This window comes from Diorhabda sublineata, chromosome X, assembly GCF_026230105.1.
Source record: "Diorhabda sublineata isolate icDioSubl1.1 chromosome X, icDioSubl1.1, whole genome shotgun sequence".
Lineage (NCBI taxonomy): Eukaryota > Metazoa > Arthropoda > Insecta > Coleoptera > Chrysomelidae > Diorhabda > Diorhabda sublineata.
Window position 1 is genome coordinate 874,585 of NC_079485.1, and position 24,317 is coordinate 898,901.

The 24,317-nt window shown below is 30.2% G+C and overlaps 1 protein-coding gene across 1 annotated transcript; it reads left to right on the forward strand.

The window, feature by feature from the left end:
* Positions 1 to 6,886: 6,886 nt before the first annotated feature.
* LOC130451805 (protein patched homolog 1-like) lies at positions 6,887 to 22,366 on the forward strand. Its single transcript, XM_056791065.1, has 15 exons — positions 6,887 to 7,260; positions 11,847 to 12,093; positions 12,941 to 13,014; positions 14,419 to 14,643; positions 17,164 to 17,335; positions 18,177 to 18,271; positions 18,422 to 18,542; positions 18,836 to 18,965; positions 19,309 to 19,475; positions 19,865 to 20,113; positions 20,174 to 20,489; positions 21,032 to 21,174; positions 21,225 to 21,386; positions 21,521 to 21,916; positions 22,051 to 22,366. The coding sequence occupies exons 1-15, from the start codon at positions 7,151 to 7,153 to the stop codon at positions 22,219 to 22,221; spliced, it is 2,778 nt and encodes a 925-aa protein (XP_056647043.1). The 5' UTR covers positions 6,887 to 7,150; the 3' UTR covers positions 22,222 to 22,366.
* The last annotated feature ends 1,951 nt before the right edge of the window (positions 22,367 to 24,317 follow it).

The following is a 24,317-nucleotide window of genomic DNA, read 5'->3' on the forward strand; positions in this document are numbered from 1 at the left end:
GTACGAAAATTCATGTAAAGACTTTCAATGTCTTCTTCACTATTATTTTTTTTACGTTATCATCTGAGTCTCCTCTGTTATTCTGGTATTCTCCTGTGCTTTGTTTAAAATATCTTCTGATATTTCAAATATTTGGCATTTATTTTTTTGCATTTGGGGAAATGTGGCTACATTAGGAATGGTGAAAGACAATGTTCGCTGGTAGTATTCATCTCCAAATTAGATGCACTAGCGGATGCAATAGGATTAATCATAAAATTTGAGCTTTTTTTTGGCCGCTATTCTAATTCTTTATTTGGTACATTCTCGTTTGATACTGGACTTATTATCTGAATTGGAAAACGCGAGTAAACAGTTACTGAACTAAAAATTATAATAGTTCAGTTATTGAATATTTTCATTCAATTCCTCAATGACAAAACAAACATAACCAAACAAAAATATGAAATTTCACAATTCAATATCATTAAATACGATATTCAAGAAAATATTGTATTCAAAATTATTAAATCTCATGTTTTTTAACAAAATCTTATCTGAGAAACGATATCAAGACTGCAACAACACTTCACAACAATTTTCATATATTTCATATTTGGCACATCGCAGAAAAAATCGTAGTAATGACATTTAGTAACAAGTGCTGAAAAAATCGGTGCGCATTTCCTTATTATATATTTTTAAAAAAGATTTGTCTTATAACTATGTACAGTATTTTCCAAAATCTAAAAAAATTCTATACCACCGAAAATTAGATAAGAACCACAAGTCGTAAATTTAAGGTTATTTATTGGGAGGACATTGTACAGGGCCGCACTATTATATTATATTACCTGGCACTTTCCTTATAGTTTAAAGAGAAATTTGATTTTTACAAAAATTTATTTGATTGTAATACAGGATATATTTGGTATACATTGTTGGCTTCTAAATCTTAATATAATGGGACTGATGAATTTTAATCTTAAATCGACCAAATATTAATACATAAATACTCACTTATATTACATTTTATTTATTACAAGATATTATCTAGTTCAATTTCGCTACCGCTACACTATCTTGCAAATCAATAATGATTGTTTAACAGGCTCTAAATTATTTCTAATAATTAAAGTCGTGTAGTTCATTTTGCCTTCTACTGGAACCTGATATCTTATTATTTTGGCGACTATGATAAGATGCTTATCCCTTGGACGAATAAAAATATTCGTCCAAAGCTTATCCATCATATTATAGATATTTGTATATGTACTTTGGTGCACCATTGCGTTTATGTGTTACATTATCCACAATTTCTCAAACTGTACTTTAAGGGGTGCTCGATAAAGCTAAAGTCTCTTTCAACGAAAAGTATTTGTCGTGGTCCGCTTTACTAATTTTAAGTAATGACTTCTAACTATCATTTGCGCTGTTTGGTTGACATTTTGAAATACATCATAGAATTTATAATACATTCTGTTTCTTGGCTGGAAATTAACTGACACAGACTACGGCGTTGGGATCATACATAATCTGTTAGGGTCAGATATGAATATAAGGGTAGAGTCTATTCTATATACTAACTGAAGGCTAGTCAAAAATTCTACTAGATCAATCAAATATAAACGAGCCTTGGTCAGATATTTGTGTGTGATTGGGCATTTGTAGTAGCCTTTTCTCCCACATGAAATACTTCTCCTTACCTCTACTCTACATAGTCGTTAGGTTTAGATCACATCAATCGGCTTTTCCAGTGCTTAAGTTAGTAGTCCTTACAAAGAGAGGGGAATCGGCCCATCTCTGTTGAGCAGCGCATAATAATGAAGTTCCTTGTATGTAAAAATATGAAACCAGTTCGGGGAATCTACCGTGTCAAAGTTATGAGTGAAGATTTGGTAAAACGAATGAAAGCAAGGCCATCAACGTGTTACGAATCAAGCTCATACCCGTTGTCCTCGCACCAGCGTGACTAATTAAAACAATCCACGTGTTAGTGATCTCCACTACACAGTGCTTCAAATTTCGGAAAAACTATAGAAGTGTTCAATCAATAATCAGAAACCAATTGGGCTTCAGAAGAATTTCGTTGAGTTCTAAGGTTGCTGAATCATAATCATTAAGCCCACTCGTTTTGAAGAAGGTAAAGCTTGAAATTGTCACATATGACGACACATGGGTGCATGATACGCGTGGGGTATTATGATGCACGGTGCATTATAATACCCCACGAAGGAAATATAAATGTAAAAGGCCCCACCCAGCTTCGACGTAACTGAAACTAATACAAATTAATTGGATAACACTCGATCATCCACTTTACAGTCCAAAAATCCTGTGATTTTAACCTGTTTGGACCATTCAAAGAGGCGATTTGAGAACAACTATCAAGTGGAAACGTTCCAGCTACCCATTCCAATAACTAGACGTTAAATCAAATGTATCGGTTGGGCAACTAAGAACGGCCGTAGGTCATATCTTAAACGGATTATATTACAGCTTCAGTTAAAAAAAGTGGCCCTGAAAAACACGTGAACGTTATTTTCAGAATTTCATGATCACCACTAGAGAGTAATTAGTTATGTAAGTTGTTAATTGTTAGATTTTTTATATGGTTTATTTATCGATTTGTTCACATTGTAGCTTTACATTTAGATAAGGCTATCTAGCGGCAATACGATTATTATGAAAATAATTTAAATGGTAGATAGGCCAATGTTAGAACTTCTCATCTAGAATAAATTTTTAATTTCGATTTGGGCAAAACCAGCCTAACAGATGTTTGAAGAAAAATTATCGCCGGTAACAAAATTTTTAAGATATCTCGGGACAGAAAAGAGATATCGACATGCGGCATTCGCTATTCATATTCATTTAGTATACTTTTAAAAGATGTACTTAATCTTTTATGTTTCTATTTAAATTTATCAAAAGAAATCACAATAAAATATATGAAATAACGCCCTCTAGCATTCACGTTACTCATTTCTGGACAAAAGCTCTTCCAAACAACATCAAGTTCATAAAACTCTGCCATGAAGAACCGGGGTCCTTTTTTCATAACAAGGTCCCCACTCTTTCCAACCTCTAATTTGAAGAAGTAAACTAAAACTTTTGGAATAGAAAACATGCATAATTTGTTGAAGAATCCGATTATCGTAAATGATGTGTCACTTAATTGGATAAATTGAAATTCTAAAAATAATTGCCCACCCGGTGGAAAATTTTGATAGAAATGTAGCTGTAAATTTTGTTTATTCTAAAAAGTTTGTTGTTATGCAAACTAAAGCATATAGGGAAATGAGACAAAATTATTGTCCATATTTATCAAATCAAAGATTATCTAATAAGATAAAGAAAACTGTTACATTGGTTACTTTGTTGCTAATCCTGATATTCGTACAATTTTTATGAGTAATTGACTAAAATAGAATTTATAATAAATAGGTGTGTTTACAATAAATTCATTAAAATAATCTTGAACTTAGTTTATAATTACTGTGAACTTGAAAACTACTCATTAAATCACAGACTTTTTGATACATCAATTCTATGTTCTTATACGGCAAATCTTTCCAACAATTATTGTTAGAGATATCAAAAAATGTTAAGCAAAATTCATCAGGATCTATATTTTGAAATTATCTCTCACTATAAAACTAGAGGGTTGCATAACTGGGGTGCCTAACTTCTTTTTAAGCTACGTCTTTTTTGGCTCACCAGTGCGATTGAAACTATCCATTCTTCTTTCAAATACTTTTTTATTGGCGGTCTAGAAATACTGCAAGAAGACACCCGTTACCAAAATCATGTTCACAATTTTTTGAGTAGAAAAATTCATACTTTTCATTGACAAAAGAAAGTTAAAAGCTTTCTCAATAGTTTCCAATTTCCAACGGAAACGACAGGATCAGCACAGGCACGAACGTTATAGTTTATAATTCCAACTTAGGGATCACAAAATAAGATAGAAAAATTCACAGCTACATAATCATTTCTACTAGAAAATAGAGAATGCTCCTTCTGTTTGAAAGAAGAAAGAATTTTCATTGATCCTGGAAATAATATTTTCTTTTTCATTTTAATGTCTTGTAGCTTTAATCTTATTAACACCAAATTGATCATTCTCCCAAATATATAGTTTCAGAATAATTCCTAATTCGATCTTGAATTCGATACATATTGGTGACGTCAAGTTGAAACCTAACAAACCTGCTGGGATAAGTAATAAAAATTCATAAATTCTGGATTATTAAATCATGGCGTACACATGTTAATTCTATCATATATTATTCAGCAATGAGTTTGGCTTGATAATTACTGGATAAAAATATTTCTTACTATTATGTCAATATTAACAAAAAATTCCGATTGCAAGTTCTATCATCAAGATAGAAATCATACATTCTCATAAGCCTCGAGCAATTCTTCAACAATAAGCTAGTGCAAGAGTCGAACTTAAAAAAAAGCGATGCTACACTTGGAAGATAAAAAACTTCCAGTAATTGAAAAATAAAAATATTATAAAACCTGCTGGAGACCAACCTTCTTCTATCTTCTTAATTTCTGCGAAAGATGAGGAGATCAAGGAGGTCATTGGGATTAAATATTCGATATAATGTAGTAGTAAACATCTTCATTAACGAATTCAGGCAGTCACTACAATAAAGCTTGAACTTACTAAATATTTTGTAATTTCGTTCAATTCATCAAATATTTTATTAAAACCTAAGCTCAAGGCAATATCGTGAAACATGATAACTTGAAAAAGCTAGGTTGGATTTCTTAGTTTTATGTTTGTCGGTGAACGCCTATAAAAAATGGTACCTGTGCTTTAAGCTCAAGGTATATTTCACAAAGAATAGGAATAGATACTTCTATTAACCCCACACAAGCGTGAAGCTATACTTTGAAAGCTAAATTCGTCAGTTATATCTCGGTTCGTTCTTATCCTATATTCCCCTTCGCTAACTTTTACTGGTCCCATTATTGTTCTGATTATCTTTCTTTCCGTTCGTTTTGTCTGGGGGAATTATGATGGTTTAGTGTACTTCGAAATAATTCCAGATGGTCGAGGTTTAGTTAACCGAAAGCGGTTTCTCTTAGAACAAGAGAATTCTAAAACACATACTGTGCAAGTAACGCGGAAGAAGATCGAAGAACTTGGTGGTATTGAACTTCTACAATCTATGACATTCAGCATTTAGTCCGGATCTTACACCGTAAGATTACTATGGCGAAAATCTTGTACGGGAAAAATTTGAATCCAAAAGAGATGTTGAAAATGCAGCGCGAAAATGTTTTGTATCTAAGCCCAAACAATGGTTTCACCAAGGTTTCAAAGAGGTTGTTGAACGCTGGGTTAAAACCATAAAATACTTATGAAACACTCTTTATAAAATATATAATATTTTGAGATTAGAAAATTATGATTTTCAATAAATTTGCGAAATGTGAATAGATTAATAATTTGTCTAAGTGAGACAAATGATCCCGAATCATGGGGAGTTTCAGAAAAGCCTTTAAATGTACCATTCAACATACATTTAGCATCGAATACTTATTCTACTTTAAATCGAATTGGTTCATATTCATATCTCATATCGACTGAAATCGACTAGAATACGCGCCTTGAAACTACCAGAAAACATCAAATTTTCCATATATGGAACGAATATTTTTGGTCTATGATTTACATTATCAACAAATAAAGTGGATAGATACTATAATGGTTGATTTTGCCAGATTTTGAATATGAAAATAATGGAATTTCGTTACTATTTCGCTTTAATCATAGTACCTACCTATATTGTAGGTTACGATGATATTTATTATCCAAAAAGTTGGTAATTATCTAAAAATCATCCCTCACCTCCTATCGACTTGGGGTTATGGGGAGTAATAAAGAAAAAGTGTACTGAACACAAAAAAAATATTCCAGCCGTGGGTCATCCCTTGTTAAAAAAATAGAGAGGGTTAAAGAATAAAAATTTGACATTTTCGGAATTACGGGTGTTGACAAATTGTAAATTTTATTTGAAAATATATAAACAAATAAAACAGCTAAATAGTGAAAATAATATGTGAAAAATATTTGAAATTAATTTAGGGGAATTATGAATAATTTTAATTGTTAATTGACGTGGAAATGGAAATATTGAAAATTCAATAACTATTTTTTTTTGGTAAAATAGGAGAAAAAAGGATCAAGGGGTGTGGAGGGGGGCTTGTTAAAAGAGCACGGAAAGATGTTGTATAAATAGTGTTCTTGAGTAGAACATAACCTAATTTAACCTAACCTAACTTAAAAACAATGATTAGGGGATGATTTTTAAATAATTACCAAAAAGTTGTCTAGAGAGACGTCCTTCAGTCTTTCAATTTGAGATACTAGACAGTGGAATTTTTAAAGATCTTGAAACTAATATGTGTTAGGTGTACATAGGAATTCTGGTGTTCAATGGAAATATATCTCAAATAAAATTGGTGAGCTCTTTTATCTTACCTTCCTCCAAAAACTTACAATTGAGGGTGATTCATTTAATATATTTTACAACAAGTTACGATTGTTAAATTGTGCCAGCAGTTTGCAAATAAATTATAAAAACATTTTTTTATTTCATAAAACAAATTAACATAAAAAAAATAATGTTTAATAAGTTAATAAGATATTTTTTGTATCATTTTGGTCAAATTTATGATTTAATTATATAAGTTATTCATTTTATAGTTCAAATAATATCAAAATTTTAATTCTGTTTTAGAAAATTCCCTCAATTTATATTCTTCCCGATATTTTTGTAGTCTACTGAACCCTTTTTGATAATAGGATACTTTGATTGTTCTTTGTCCTATTACGAATGGATTACTCTATAAAAACACGGTTGAAATAAAAAAAAATTAAACTTCAGCCTCTGCCTGTGAGCATCGAACCGAGTCATGATTTGTGGTTGTTATAAAAACCAGGCCAACGCAGTCGATCCAGTGTTATTCAATTTAAAGCGATTCGTCCAACGTTATACATAGAACGACGTTCACTAGAATAAAAGTTATAAAATATAATATTCGCAGTGGATGATAAAAAATTTGATCCAGTGTGAATAACTTGTATATATAATAAAGAAATACAGTGCTTTGTGTGGGAAGATGTAGAAAATATAATACGTGCAACATGACAGAGAGACAAGATTTTGGCAAAAAAAAACGTGAAACAAAATGTACTTATTTTTATCACAAATGTACCTACTGTATTGTAAATCGTACTGAAAATTTTTTTTACAAGTAAGTAACCTAGGTTAGTTATTTTTCGTTACAATGTTGTGTGCTGGATATTGATCTATTTTAATGGCCATAACAGAGGCTGACTACAAATTTTCCAAAAGATATCGACTTAATCGCACTCATTTTTTAAAAACACCATTTTTCAACTACAATTTGTGATACTATATTGCTAAGATAATTGTCATAATTTTTCACAATTTGTTCATTCCAATTTCACTTAATGTTTACTTGCCTTTTTGAAGTATATTATTTCTAACGTTAAGACTTGACGTTTGAGGAACTACTTCCTTAAACTACCTCCATAAAAATTGAATTCTCTATGCTATTTTATTTTACATATATCCTTTGGAGTTGTACAACTTCTCCATGGGAAATGTTTAACTTTTTCTTTGGTTGTATACAAACAAAAAGTTGTTCCTATTTAGTGAGAGATTTTTTTTTGCAAATTTCTGCTCCAGTTAATCGATTTATTCCAAAAAACATTCATCTTATTTCACCAACCAACCAAGATAATTATATCTTAGACTTTTTGGTGCTGATACCGTCCTCTAACTAATAATTATCAAACAACATCGCGACTAAAATTATATAATTAGGACATTTGGTTATTAAGTCAATTATTGGTCATTTTATAAAATCATCTACCAGTTATTTTAAAATGAACTTGGAACATTCTAAATTGTAAGTTTGCCAATGTAGTCGCCTTTAAATTAATTACCTTACAATTACATTAGGGTATTCCGTTTAGACACGAAAAAGGAAGTAGTAGAATCCTTATCTTCTATAAATATTTTGAAAAACTTTTATAAACATGTTTTGCATTTATTAATCGATTTATATATTATTATAGAGATCTATCTGACAAATATAAAAATAGATTTGTTATTAGAACAATTCCAAAACATTTCTCATCATTTTTTCATGAATTCAAATATGAAATTTGACAAAACATTTAAATAATTTAGATTACAGATAATATCGAGTGTTCGAAATTTTTACTGCTCTCAGTCGATTTAGTTCCACAGATCTATTAGATCAATGATAGCATGAATATAAAAACATTCCATTATTTCTGATTAAAGATAATAAAGACCCCTCGTGTGAGACGTGGTCCACGTATCTCCGATAGTCCCGATATTAATCTAAAAACTACCTATTTTCATTATATGTGCTTTACTTGAAAATTTGTCCCATAATATATGATTATATATTTAAATTATACTTCTGTGTTTTTTCGTTGATAATCTTGAAGAAAAATATATTTAATATAAAGTGTACTTCAGTTATTCTGGTTTTTCACAATCGAGTTTTTTATGACTATACTGTATTTTGTCGATACGTTGTTTGTTTATAATATGACCTTCAACTCTTTTTTTGTTAATGACATTAACATCTCTCTAACATCCAATTAAAAATCAAAAGACAAATTACTTAATACAAGTTTGCCCAATAGTAATTAGTGACTATTGGTGTAGATTTAAAAAATGCTAGTTTGATATCAAATTACTAATTATGATCAGTGTTCAAATTTCAAGGATTTTATTGACTCAACTGTATATATATATACATATACGCTTATCGAAAGCAACAATAACGCGTGAAACCTTATTATTACTTAATTATATATATATACTATACCGATTCTTTTAATATTTATTTGATTATCTGAGATAGTTCGTTATCGTCCTGTAAAACCATGAGTTTCCTTTCTTTTTTTTATTGATGCTTTTTAAATTCGCTAATTTACTCTCTAACGTACGACCACTTGATGTGCCCACTTCTAGCAAAATAGCTTACATTCAGAATAAAGAAACTTTGTGATGAATTTTAATAGAATACGGTACTGTGCTGTGTATTTCAAGGTCACAAAAGGCCGGGTGTGTAGTAGTATAGGGCAATCTCATCATTCATCTAAAAGAGCAAACTTATAAATGACGAATAAACAACTTAGTAATCTGGTGAGGACATTGTAAACAGAAACTTGATATCAGTTGTCTAATCATACTTGAATGAGAGGTCATTATCGCCTATCTAGTAGACACAAAAGGCGTTACGTATTAATTTGTGAAGTGGTTAAGAATTATCCAATATAAATTGTTTTTACAAACTTTTAATTACACCTTTTCAGGTTTAGGACAGGCAACGGTAAGATGTAAGATGTTGACGTGTTTGAAAGAGTGTTTCAGATTATTCAACTCAGAATTTACAAATTGACAATTTCATATTTATGGCGCGGAAATTGAAAAATTACCTCGAAAGCTGACAGTTGCCATAAATGTTCTTTGGTCTCGGGAACTTCGGATCGGCTATATGAAATATTCCGGAAAGTCGTAAAAATTGTGAAATTTTTGTTGATCTAGAAAACGACGTGAGATTTATAAAAAAATTCAAATGAAAGTTATAGATCTCTACATCGAAATACTGAACGTTGTGGTCAGTTTCCAACAGTCACAACTTACTCAAAAGGTCTACAATCAACTTTGACCAAGTTTTTTTTAATATATATTTGCAATGTCAAAAAAGACTTGTTGCGCCGAAGATTATCTTAATAATGTTTCATATTTTTCGAAAAGATAGAAAAGTTTTTAATGACTTGTTTGAAAATAAGGAAAGGAAATGTTTTTTATTTATTTATTTTTTGGATGTGCTAACTACACTACAATTTTCAAAAAGAATTGTTTAAGAACAAACACTGCATCTATAAACTCAATCCAGACCTAAAACCTGCCTGTAGTTAAATTTTCATTTGAAACTTTCGACATTTCGCGTCGTTTTTGAGATCAACACGAAAAATTCAGCTTTTTACTGTTTTCACGAATTCTGGACGACACTTTTTACCCGGTTAAGGCGAAGAACGAGTTCTTGGGGCCAAAATATTTCCGAGCGATGTTGATTGGACTATGTAATTGAAACTTCGCTTTTTTATTATTCAAAATATGATACTCATCAACGAGTGTTATATAATAGAGATGATACTGATATTATTTGAATTACATTCAAGTACATTTAAATTGGTCTATTTTTCCTATTTCACTATTCTCTTAACATTTCGTTGTAGATAATTACCTATTTAAAGCCCCAGTATGAACAAATTTATCAAATGATCTTAAATACACAATAAGTTTCAATATATATTATTTACGAAACTATCGTGTCAAAGTTTAGTAGTATATGTAACAAGTAAATGTATTTAATAAGTTGACAATTATTTCATATAATTTCAATTGAGTTGAGTATGCCTTTGGACTTTGTAGTCGTTGAAGAAACTGAATAGTTTGTTTTGTGTGGTGCCGAGTGCAGTATTTTGACTCTCCATAATATTTTTTTATTGACACTGGAAATCAGATAATGTTGATTTAGCAGCCCTTACAATGATAATACTATATCAAATTATGCTTACTCATAATATCAATTTGAATTAAATTTTTGGACATAAAAACCATAATAATAAAAATCAAATAAAAATACAAAAGAATATCGCATTTCTGAGCAACAAGATTAACAGATCTTGCATTGTTTTTGGCAACAATGGCACAAGTGAGAAGCTTTCTTTTTCTCTTTATATCACACACATTGTTTAAATTAAGAAGTAGTGGTGCCCGGGGCTAAAATCGACTCGGGGCCCACTAAAGAAATCAAAATCAGTTTGAAGTAAAAATAAATTGAAATCTTATCCATTTCATTTTAAATTTGTAATTTTTGAGAAGAAATGCAAACTTTCCTACTGGATTCGTATATTGCTTTTAAAATAAATTAGTAATTTTGCGGAGTCTCTACCTTCTCGGGGCATGGGGCTTCAGACCCCCCTAGACCTTTCCTAAATCCGACGCTGATCACACATATAGTATGTTTTTCTTCTTGGTTTTTTTCCACGATACAAATACACCGGTACGCCGAATTGTCGGCTCAAATTTGACACGCCTTGCGCATATCGTCACGCTGGAATCAGAACGTTTTCTTGGCGATTATGTTGGACTAGTACGTATTTACTGGTTATTGTGTGTTAATAACACACAAAATGCTTATTTTTCTAATAAAATACTTATTTTATGTTGTTGATTCACCTGTAGAATTATAAACAAAAACGATTTCAGTCTTATATCAAAAACGATTTTTTAAACATCCAGCTCCGGTCAGTGCAAAACAGTTATGTTTATCAACCAGGTACGGCTTGAGAAAAGATTAGCTGGCTTTGGAAACTAGTAGAACTGGAAGAGCGCTTGTGGTGAAAGGTTAAGGGCTAAAATAGGTTTTATGTATCTGTATAGTTTAGGGTGGTATTTACACTGCGACCCAATAGATCTTATTGTTTCTCCTTTTTGGCGATGTCGGAGATCGTCAGTGCTTACAGCTTATCTATCAATCCCACTCCTTCGTCTGGTATTTCATCGCTCCCAGGCGTTCCATTGTCTCTCGTCCTCCCTATATACCTCATTTTCTAGTATTTTCTCTATTGTATTGTAGAAGATTCCACAGAAGGGTTCAGGACTTACAAAAGGTTTATCCGCTCCTACTTCATTTTGTCCAGCTCAATCAACTAAATAAATAACTTTTGCCAAAAATATATTTTATCGTTTTCATTACAGCTTGGGGGTTATAATTGGTACACATCCGAAACGTACTATAATAATATGCTGGATTGTAGTAATATTAAGCGCACTAGGATTCTTACGTTTCCGTCAAGAAAAAAATCCTCTCAAACTTTGGATTCCTCCTGGAACTACTTTTACAAGCGATTCGGAATGGCTTATGAAATCATTACAAATTGGATACCAAGAAGAAGCAGTTATGCTTACGGGCGAAGATGTATTGACGCCTAATTATATACAGAAGGTGAGAATTACGATATTTCAATCGTAAATATTGGATTTATTGTTTTCCAAAATATTCTCAAATAAGATCAATACACTTTTGCATGCGTTTGAACCAATTGTCGAAGCATTTTTTCCATTCCGGGTGCCAAACAAGAACTGTACGGCTGATGACTTATCACTTCGTTGTTTTGACTGTTCGAAAATGTTTGTTTGAACTGATGTGTAAGAGAGCTGCGATTGGTTTCTCTAATTTTTTCGAACACTTCCAGCATACAAATGCTGGCGTACCATTCAACTTTTGTTGGATTTGGTTCGTCTTAAAAGACGATCTTGTAATCTCAGTTTACGCACAGCATCGACATTTTCTGGCACAATCTGTAACGAAGTACGACCGCGATTGAATTCTGAAAACCAGCGAAACACGGCGACTCGAGATCGTGTTTCATCACCAAAAGTCGAAGCGGGATGATCGGCACACTGTTGTTGGTTTAATCCACGTCCCAAGTCATAGAAAATCATCGTAAACAACTCAAGTAACACTCGTATGACAACACCTACAACTGTGTACGTTCACCATTGAAAATGTAAAACTTTATAATGGTAAAGTCATATTTGACATATTCGCATCAGTGTTGCAATATCTCAAAACTTAAGCACCAACCCTCGTACATTGAGGTGCTTGATTTTCTAAAATTTAATTAGATCATATCCGTGTATAGAAAAACATACATTTGTGATTTTAAAAAGGGGGTAAGGTTATAGTGAAGCCCCACTAAGTTCCACCAAAGGAGAAGCCGAAGGATTGAAAAGTTACTAGTAGCATAACGCGATTAATGACCTTTCTTTCGTTATCATTTTTTTTTCAGTTATATAAATTGGATCAAGAACTTCGTGAAACAAATAGCGCTAAGAACTTAGTGTTACAAGACGTATGCTTTTTGTAAGTATTTCATAATTAATATATTTTATTATTACAAACAGAAAATTAATTATTCATTTTTATCATCGTGAGTTTGTGATTTGACTTTGTTAAAATGCTATAAAAAATAATAAAAATCAGCAATAGCTACTCAATTTTTCAATAGAATTTTTATTTTACTGGTAATAATACTGTTGATAAGAGTAGGTACTAGTTATGAACGATTTGAGCAAAATTTCCTTATCAATTGTTTAATTTTCAATACTTTCAATATTTCCCACGAAATTAATTTCATTGAACCACGTCATTGCTTGTTAATTGCAACTATTAAATGGTGCACTCGATATAATTTCTTCTAATTAAAATTTTTATTATTTTTTTTTTTCTAAAACAAAACCATAAATTAATTTAATATTCTATTTTTGAACTTGAATAATAAAAAATCATCAACTACTTAGCAATACATTATAATAATAAATAATTTTGGGTAAAGACTGTTAATAAACTTTCAAATATAGTTAAAAAGAGTTTCTATTTCTAAGGAGCATAATTCATCCCCTTTTTCTTAAGAAACCGCCCTCTAATTTCAATTATTTTTTTCGATAACTGTTATCCACACAAGAAAAAGAAATAGAACCTTAATTATTCGTTACAAGATTGAGCTCTATACTTGGAACTTATTTGAAGTTACTTAAGACTGGTGAAGAGTAGTACTTAATACATTGTAAGCTTTATAAATTTACAAAAAATTATAAACAAACATCGTTACTAACAAATATTACAAATAGTTGACTTTAAATCAGTATTTTTTATAACGAGCACAAATATTGTTAAACTTTTTAAATGTTCGAGGATACGTGATTAAATGCAATGCAATAATGGCCACTGATAGTAAACATAATATTTCAAAACTAGTAGAATTATCGAAAAACATAGTACAATGCATAGATAACCTTTACATGCAGAATGATAATGAGCAACCAGAAAGGGAACCATTATAAAATTATCTACTTTCGCGTTATTTTAGCCAACTTCAAGAGTATTTATGTTTGTAGACCAAGATGCTAAACTTAAAATGAAAAAATTAACATGACCTTGTGTCATTGCGAAACCGTCTATAAAATGTTTGTACGACACCCCCTTGATGCGAAAATCTTCAGTGGTAGAGAAAGGTTTAACTGAAGATAATAAACAGTAGTCAGTTCTAAAATTGTAAAAAACAATATTTTTTGCATGTAACATTCTCTGAAGGAAATTGATAGAGGGTGGTTTGTTGAGTGCAAGGGCTTTGAATACCTTTCATTTGGATATTTACTAAGAAAAGAAAAAGAAAAACCCAATTAACAATACATTCAAATGATTTATATTTGGTTTCATTCTAGAGGTAAGGATTTAATATTTCTTTTGAAAACATTTTTTTTCCAGAATTCCAAAAGTTGACAGAACACTCTTAAAATTTCTCGATACGAATAATACAAAATCGGATCCGAGCAAAGATTTAAATCCCATGTTATACTGCAGTTTCATTGAATCCATGAAAAAGGAATGCTACATAAGAAGTATATTAGATTTGTGGAATTTCAAGAAAGTTGACATAATGAATCTCACCAAACAAGATATTGTCAATGCTATCAACTCAGAATCATCAGAGTGAGTTCTTTTTTACTATATATAAAATTATTCATTTTTTCATATCCCAATTTACTGTTTGTAGTAAAGGTATTATAATAAAAGATATCATTATCAATCACACTATGATCATAAGAATAATCACAATCAGGATGATGTTTAATCACCAAGATTGTCAAGATTTCTCTATTTTATTCCACGTTTTTCACTGTTTCCAATTACACTAATTTAAACGCTTTTTATAACCCAGCAGAACAATTTATCATGAACTATAATGAAATAATTAAAAATGTCAAATTTTGGTCTCATTTTTATAGTTTCTCTTATTATGGATAATTATCCCCAGCATATTTTAATCACAAAATCTCTGATAACGTTCTCCAAAAATTTTTGAACACGCTTCCCCTGTTCAGGAAATAAATACATATTCATGTTATGTGTTGAAATTTTTTCATAATTTTTACTCTTTTATTTTCCATTTTTGAATGGCTTTCAACCAACTTATTCATTCACATATGAGAGACATTTAAACTAAGGATCTTTTATAATTTTAAGGAACGCAACAAATATTTCCTCTATTATTTTTCCTTCTCTAATTATTGTTTGCAAATACAGGAATGCATCACGATTGTTAACGCTACCTTCACAAAGTTTTTTTATCCCCAGTTTAATGTGTAAAGGGGGTGGAATAATTTTTTGAAGCTTATGTTGTTCGAAGTATACTTGTTTCGAATAGACAATACTTATTTTCTTACCTAATGCTCTCTTGCCCTGCTATCTCACAGACAAAGGAAATAAGAGTGGAGTATTTGGTAAATCCACCTTGAAAACCCAATAACCAACCGATGACTCTGAGGATGCTGCATACTTATCTTCTTCATACTTTATTAATTATATAACATCTTTCAAATGTAGAATTTAATGAAACAATACTTAATTTTTGTAGTGTATCCCACTGTCTTTATAACTCAAAAATAAGTCATTTTAATGATAGCCTCCAGGTTGTCTCCATGATATTGGTGAACCAACTGACCATTTCAACCTTTCACACTTTATATATTGGTTCATAATTGAAAATAATGAATATATGCACTTCTTAAAGATCTAGGTGCTCTCTTTTTTAATAATTTAAACTATCAACAAACATAATAAAAACGATCAAAATTTTGTACTTTTTATTCGACATTTTAATTGAATTTGAAACAAGATATTGGATGTCGAGTAAGAATTGACGACTATTAAAGTTGAGTCACCTTGTAGGGTAGGTGAAAAAAGTATTTGGTTGAAGAAAAAAATGTGACGTGATAGAGTATTTCTACTAAAACTTTTAGGTTTAAGGAAGGTAGGTTGATACATTTAAAAACATTTGTTTTAGGAAATATAGAAAAAGTCAAAATGTGTAAACTAGTGTTATGTTTTGTCCTATTCTAAGTGTTAATTCTTTGTTCCATTCTCATTCACTAGATTTATCTTTTTTTGCCCATTGCAGTTGTTTTCTTTGCATACATTGTTATAAATCTTACCAAGGCTTTATAGATGTTTATTGTTCTTTATTTTTTTATAAATATTGCAGTGTTTGATAATTGTACATATTTTCAGTTATCACAACACGTAATGATACATGAATTTTTATACAATACTTGATAATGTTCAAGTACTTGCAACTTGAACATGTTTTATGTTTACATTGTGAACGAGAAATGGTTTTGATTGTGCAAGTTTAGTTTAAATAAAAAAACGCTTGTTACAATGTGATTATAGATTAAATAATCTGGGATTTAACGTCATCAGTAAAAAACAATAACTTGTAAGTACTTGTCTAATGATAGATTAAAATTAAATTAAAATAGATTATAATATATATATATATATATATATATATATATATATATATATATATATATATATATATATAAAATTCTTTCATCATGAATATCAAAATAAGGATAAAATCAACTTTGTTCCAATAAGAAAAATTAATTATTTCTTTGGTTTCCACATTTTTAGAAATGGTTCAAATTTATAAGAAGGAAAAATTTTAAAACTGTTTATTGTTTAAAAGAATCAGAAATATGATTGTGGTTTGAAGGAAGAGGAAATGCTTTTAACGTGGCTACGATTGATACTGACCGTCCGAGTTCCAAAACCAAAGACCCAGTATTGGAAGACTTATGCAATATTAAACCCGAGCAAAACTCTTTGATAAATGAAAACATAGTATAATAATATAGGACAAATAAATGACATTGTTTAGCGACTTTCTTAATAACTCATAATGTCTGATAAAAAAATTATGTTTGAATTTGAAATAAATCTGAATTTGGTAGTTAGTTCAACACGAACATAGAAGCTAATATACCGAGGAATGTTCTAGAAAAATACCCATCAGTTCACAGAAAAAAATGTTAACCATTATCCCACATACTTTCTTGAATGAATTACTAGTTGCCACAGTTCATTATGGTCTCGATTACTCTTTAAGGCACACATCTAAAACAAACTTATTTAATGTATTTTTTCATAAAATTATGTAATTTTTAGTCAGCTTCTTGGGAATCTTAAAAACTTCAGAGATTTGTTGGGAATGGTGGAAAGAAATGAGACCGGACATATAATTAGAGCACAAGCTTTATACAACTACTGGTATTTAACTAAGAATTTTTCGGCTATAGATGTTGATAAAACTGGAAATATGGCTGGAACGGGGGACTGGGTATGTAAAATGATGAATGTTTATTTATATATGAATTAAGTTATAAATTAAGGTATGAAACCGAAGTAATGGAAATAAAAAGGTTAATTGTAGGTTGCTCTTAAATTTCCGCCGAATCTTAGTTTCCAAAAAACACTAAGCTTTCTCTTCCGATTCTTATATTCGATATAGCTAGTTGTTGAAAATAGTAAATTATGAGAAATAAAGGTTTTATATAGGTTTTTTCAAGTCATATTAGTACACAAACAGATTTTATGCCACAAAGATCAGACACAATTATATTATTCCAGTTAAATAATTTTTGAATAAGCTTATGGAACCTGTACATCAAAATAAGAAATAGTGTAGGGTGTGTATCATTCAAATTATTACCTTGAGTTGGTGTTACTCAAACTCTGATTAAAATTTACATAACGTTGATTTAACAGCTATAAACGTTGCTATTAGAATTTAACAAAGTTATGCAAATATTGGAATTTTTTATTTTGAAATAAATTTTAAATTCTGTAATAATATAGCTATAAAATCGTACCATTACTGCATGGAATGATAGAATCTTAAGTTGAACAAAAAACATGTTATAAACTTACCATAATAAATATTTAGCCTAATTAGTAAGCAGACAAATGAATAAACAATCGGATGGAAGATTTTTTTATTTATACCATAAATTACTGAAAATCAAAAATTAGTGAATAATTTACCATTGTCGTTAGAGCAAATGATACAAGGGAATTCTAAAAGTATATACCAGCAATTATAGTTTTATTATTTCATTCATCTTATATTTGAATTGTTTGAATCATTACCCAATTTACTTAAATGGATTGAAAATTTTCAGGCAACAGAAGAAGCTGTTGATTGGGAAGGCATGTTTTTAAATGTGTTGGAAAACTTCAGTAATTCCAACGAAATTTTTTATTACGCAGGTAGAAGGTTAGTTATTTATATTGAGTGATGCTTTTTAATAAAAATCTAAATTACTTCTTTGTAGATTCAAAATAATTATAATATACTTATATTGAGAATAATTTACATTATTTAATATCATAATCTGAAATAATCAAATACTTTTCATTATTTAAGCTTTGGTGACATAAGCAATGACTCTCTGTTCCAAGACATGGATTTGATCATTTATGGCGTAATAGTTATGGTCGTGTACATCCAACTCGTCATATCAAAATTTAACTTAGTTGAAATGAGAGTAAGTCCATCCAACAGAGGAATTCTGTATGCAAAGATTTTTTAAACTATGAACTCTTTGAAATTTGACATAGTCACAGCACATTTTGTTAGTGACACCACAGTAAAAGAAAAATCTATTTCATTTTATCAATTTTAATCAGCAATACTGATACTTTTAAGATTCTTTCCTAGGAAAAACTCCACGTCTAGTGGTTGTAGTATATCAGAATTATTTTATGATAATAAAAACTCTTCGCTACACAGAATTCCACAATAAATTCCCGATCTAAAAAAAAATAACACTTAATAAAGATTGTTTTAGGCTCTATTGGTTTACTTTCTGTGGGAATGTCTTTTATAGTTGGATCTGGATTGTGTTCCCTTGTAGGAGTAGCTTATGGACCAGTTCATACTTCTTTACCATTTCTACTCATGGGACTAGGTGAACAAAATTATTTATATATTAGTTTTTTAATAATTAGTAACCGAGTAACGGTTTTTCTAGAATTTCAAACTGTACTATTCAATTTATTTAAATTTTGTTTGTCAGAATAATAAACTTTGCAACACATCTTTCCCTGATCCATTTTAATACAAATAGTAGTACTTCCAACCCTTACTTGATTTGACCTCAAGCATTTGTAGCATTTTGATATCATGTTTAAATAATTACACAATCATGTACATCTGAAATCGAAATCTAAAGTGATTACAGCTATTTTAATCTATTTATGTATCTATTCTGTGTGAACATTTCACTCTAACAATATTTGGAAATGTTTTAGGTGTGGATGATATATTTGTGATTATGGCCTGTTGGGAAGAATTATCGATGGAGGAAAAGAAATTATCAATACCAGAAAGAATCGGACTAACCCTTAAACACGCTGGCGTTTCTATAACAATAACCTCAACCACAGATGTGATAGCTTTCATTATTAGTTCCTCTACGGTTGGTATATAAATTTTTTTTCAGTATATCAACTCATATTTTTATGTACAAGAGCTGTATAAATTCCATTCTAAAATGTCTTCTATTTTTAAATACCCTTTTAACAATCTTTCAGATCAGTGTACTATATGCAGAAAAATATAATCACATATTGTAACAAACACTTTCAATAAAAATATATTCATGACAATTAATACTTTTAATATTTCTATCTACCGTCAATTTGAAAATTGAAGTTTGAAATTGATAAACTGAATGTTTTTTAAAACATATTACAAAATACAAGACACTGCAATTCCTAACTAATCCCACCGAGAACATAAACTGAACTGAAACAAAAAAATCATCTCTCGTATAAAATAAGTTTCAAAAAACTAATTTTCTTCCAGATTTTACCATCCTTAGAATCATTTTGCATATATGCGGCCGTAGGTGTACTTATGACGTTTATCTTTGCCATAACATTTTTTGTTGCCTGTTTTGTTTTGGATCAACGAAGAGTTGAAGCTAACAGAAACGGCGCATTCCCTTGGATCGTACACAATAACTACAAACCGAATGAATGTAGTCAAATAAATTTTACAAATCTCATATTTAACAAAGTATACTCCAATGTGATACTGACCATACCAGGAAAGGTAAGTCAAAGGATTTATTAATTGCCAGTTCAAAGTTTATCATTTTGAATTATTTTTCAGATAACTGTGATAACAATAAGTATTATTTGTGCTGGATTCAGTATACAAAGTACGATGCAATTAGAACAAAAATTTAACCCAGAATGGTTCATTCCAGAGAAAACTCACTTGGGGAAATTTTTTACTGCAAGAGATATGTATTACCCTCATGTAGGTTTCGACGCAGGATTATACATGGGAGCTGTTAATTACAGCCAAGAAATACCAAAAATAAAAAAAGCTGTCGATGAATTGAAACGCATGACGAACGTGACTGAAAATATTGTTTCCTGGGTGGATCCATTTCGAGATTTTGTTTTGTTCAATTATCAACATGGTGCGTTCACATTATTCAACTTTTATTCTATCAGCTTTTATCTAAATAATTGTTCTGAAATCCAATATCCATTTTTTACTATGATTCGCCAAAATACTATTAATACAGTCGTTAACAGATATTTTGACACCAATGGTGCGTGAATTTGTTTTGCTGCTACAGTATCTGAAACTAATAATTCCACTATTCAAGATTTTTCTTTGTACAAAAATACTGTAAGGCATCAACTTCACGCGTGTTAAAGATGTAGTACTACTAAAGCGATGTGGACGTTACGTAAATTGTCGCTTTATTGAGTTATTAACAGTCCACTTATTAATAACCCTTCTTATTAGAAGGTGTCCATTCTTCGTCTTGACTCTACTCGAGCTCTGCACTTTTACTGAAGTAAGAGGATACTTAGAGATAAGTTATGTTCTATCCCACAAATACAAATCTAATAGCTCCATCTCTTATTGGATGACAAAATTAATTAAGTATCCGGTATTAATGAAGGTATATTTGAATGTTAATGACTTACTGTACAATTATTATTGTTACAGATATTTATGTAGAGCCGTTGGATGATGATAGATTTGATATATTTCTATCCAAATTTTTAATGAGTCCTTGGAACGCTCAGTATCAAGCCAATTTTATTTTCGAAAGAGATTTGGAATGCGGTTTACCAGCGCCAAAGATAAAGGTATATAATGTATAATTGTAATGGTTTATTTTTAATTTTTTTAATTTTAGCTTTCGACCATTAATTTCTTTTTTCGCAAATCAGAACAAAGTAGTGACCAGATCTCAGCCATGCATAAAGTTAGAACAATTGCTGAAAACATGAATTTCACAACAGGAGATAAATTTGCAACTGTTTGGTCAAAATTCTTCGCAACGTGGATAACAGACGAGGTAAACATTGTTAAATTGTATCATTAGATTGATCACATAATAAAAGATACACGATGAACAAAATTTATAATTAACTAAAATGTTTCTATGTGAACGTAGATATGGGAGATATAATTGAAATTATTGTTTTTTAGTTGATTGGCATTGAAGTAACTCGCAATTTAGAATTGGCTCTTTTGTGTGTGATGCTGTGCACAATCCCGTTAATAGCAAACTGGCAGATTTGCTGTTTAATTTTCTTCTGTGTTCTCATAACTATGGTGAATGTTTGTGGTTTCATGCAACGATGGGGTGTAACAATTGATCTAGTTTCTTGCATTGGATTAGAACTTGCCATTGGATTGTGCGTAGATTATGCTACGCACGTTGGACATACTTTCTTGACTGTATCAGAAGGTAATAGAAGAGAAAGAGTTATTAAGTCTGTGACATCGATTGGTTCGGCTGTTTTGTATGGAGGGTTATCTACATTTATTGGAGTGTCTATGATGAGTTTATCTTCGACATATACATTTCAATCTTTCTTCAAAGTAAGTTCAGAAGTGTGAAAACATAAATATTTGTGTGTGTATCAAACACTATCAACTTAAGATACACAATAAATTGATATTTAGATGGTAACTGAAATCATTAACCTTGCTAACATATATTTTTTTGCTTTTAGATATTTTTCCTCGTTATTATATTTGGACTTTTCCATGGTGTAGTGCTATTACCTGTGATACTAAGTTTTATTGGACCTGCACCGTACCCGAGCCATAAGAAGCTACCTCACCAAGTAGTGGAATTAGACCCTCTCAATGATAGTCGAATTAATGAAAATTCAGTTTATTAACGAATATATTGTTTGGGGTTTTTGTTTTCATATTAAATGGAAATCTAATAATGAATTCCTCGTATATACGCGACATTTCTAGCACAATTTTTTTTCTATATAGTTATTTGTATATGTTGAGTTTTGAATAAATCTTTGTCAATTATTGTGTTTTATTCAAGATGACATTCTTTGAAGACATTTTATGATGAAGCTTTTGTGCTAATATCTATAGTGTAATAAAATGAGGATTGAAATTACTGTAGGAAACACTAACTTGCTTTTTTCAATACAAGTTGATATTATCATACATTTGAAGTATTTATTGTAAATTATTGAAATTCATATAGGGAATAGAAATTTATAAAGAACAAAATCCGAAATCAGTTTTTAAAAGTGTCAAAAACCCAAAAAAATTCAAACAAAAAATGTAGGGATTAAAGTTCCTAATATAATAGTTAGATGTATTAGAAATTGATAATTTAAATTTATACTTATCTACGCGGTAGAAAATAATTGAGAACTGTCCCCAAAATCAGAATTTTTAATATATCAAACAAAAAATCTAGACTTTAAAATGGTATGTTCTATTGAAAAATCTAGTTACGCTTAATTTGGGTGGTAGAAAATAATTGTAAACAAGCCCAAAAATCAGTTTTTTGAAAATAGTTCCAAACATATAGAAAAGTTCATACAGAAAATGTGGGAATTAATTTTTTACATGAACGTTTTAAATCGTATTTGCCTTTGAAAATATAAAGGGATATAACATAATTAAAAACCATCCCAAAATTAGTTCAAACAATTAAAATTTCTTATATAATCGTTTTAAATCATGGTTGAAAAAATGAAAATTCGAATTTGTCCTCCATTTGGGAGGTGAAAAATAATTGGAAACCACCCCAAATATTATTTATACATATATAAAACAAAAAATGTATATAAAATTTTTCTACACAGTCGTTTTAAATCTTATTTAATATTAAAAGTTCAAATTTACACTTCACATCATTGAAAACTACTCCAAAAATTACTTTTTTGAAAATACCTTAATGAAAAATGTTTTTAACAAAAAATGTACCTGCTGATTAGGTTTTTTATATAGGTAATCGTTTTAAATCCTGCTTCACGTATTTGCATTTTAAAAATCCGATTTGAGGGATAAAATAAAAATTATTTTCAAAAAATAAGAAAAAAAGCCTGAAATCAAAAACGTAATGAAACGTAAAAACAAAAATAAAATGTTTATGAAATAAGAATACATTGAAAACAGTTTCAAACAAAGAATGTGGGGATTAAAATGCTTCATAAAATATTGACAAATGTATAGCAGAATTCTAAATATAAAATATTAAAATTTATAACTCGGCTATGTAGCATATTAAAAATTCAGAAAAAAATCGAAATATATGAGTTTTTATAAAACTTTCTATAAAATCATGCCAATCGGCCTAATGCGATTTCGTCAAATATTTTTCCAATTTTGTTAATTAATTATTGTGGCCTAATGGTCACTTCTGTTATGTATCTAAAAGAAACTAATATGTCGACCCCCACTCAGTTCGATTTGTTTAAAATAACATTTCAACAAACAGTTTTTAGTGAGTAAATGATTCTAATTCGGTTGAAGTACGCAGAAAATTCGTGGCTATATCATTTAAACAGATTTTAAAAAAATCTATCGATAGAATAAATGCTGTATTACTATACTATATATTTTTTTATTTTTCCTTCTGTTGTAGTGCTATTCTAGTCACCCTGTACGCTTCATCTACCCAGGGGAGTTTAAATTACTTTGTGATCCTATTGTAATTAGCCGAGAACGTATATTTCAAATTATTTTTCACTCTGGGGCTGTTCGAAAGCATGAATATGGAAAAATCATCAACCCCTATATTATAAATATTCTTTTGTACACCTACACAAGGTTAATTTTATATCTATCTGTGCAACTCATAAAAGCAAACCCTGAGGTAAATACGAAGTGTAACGATTTTTCCCGAAAAACGTACGTCATTACTGGCTTTCAAGAGCATCAAGCTACCTACCACCTCCGCCTCTGTCCCGGCGTCTTCTGACGTCACAGCTCGGCGCTTGCCTGATCGTCGTTGGCTGAT

Excerpts from the sequence above, each read along its gene's own strand:
- LOC130451805 (XM_056791065.1), top strand. The coding sequence starts at position 7,151 with ATGACAGAGAGACAAGATTTTGGCAAAAAAAAACGTGAAACAAAATGT. Across the intron at positions 12,094-12,940 it reads CGCCTAATTATATACAGAAG|TTATATAAATTGGATCAAGA; the intron begins GTGAGAATTACG and ends TTTTTTTTTCAG. Across the intron at positions 21,387-21,520 it reads CAACGTGGATAACAGACGAG|TTGATTGGCATTGAAGTAAC; the intron begins GTAAACATTGTT and ends ATTGTTTTTTAG.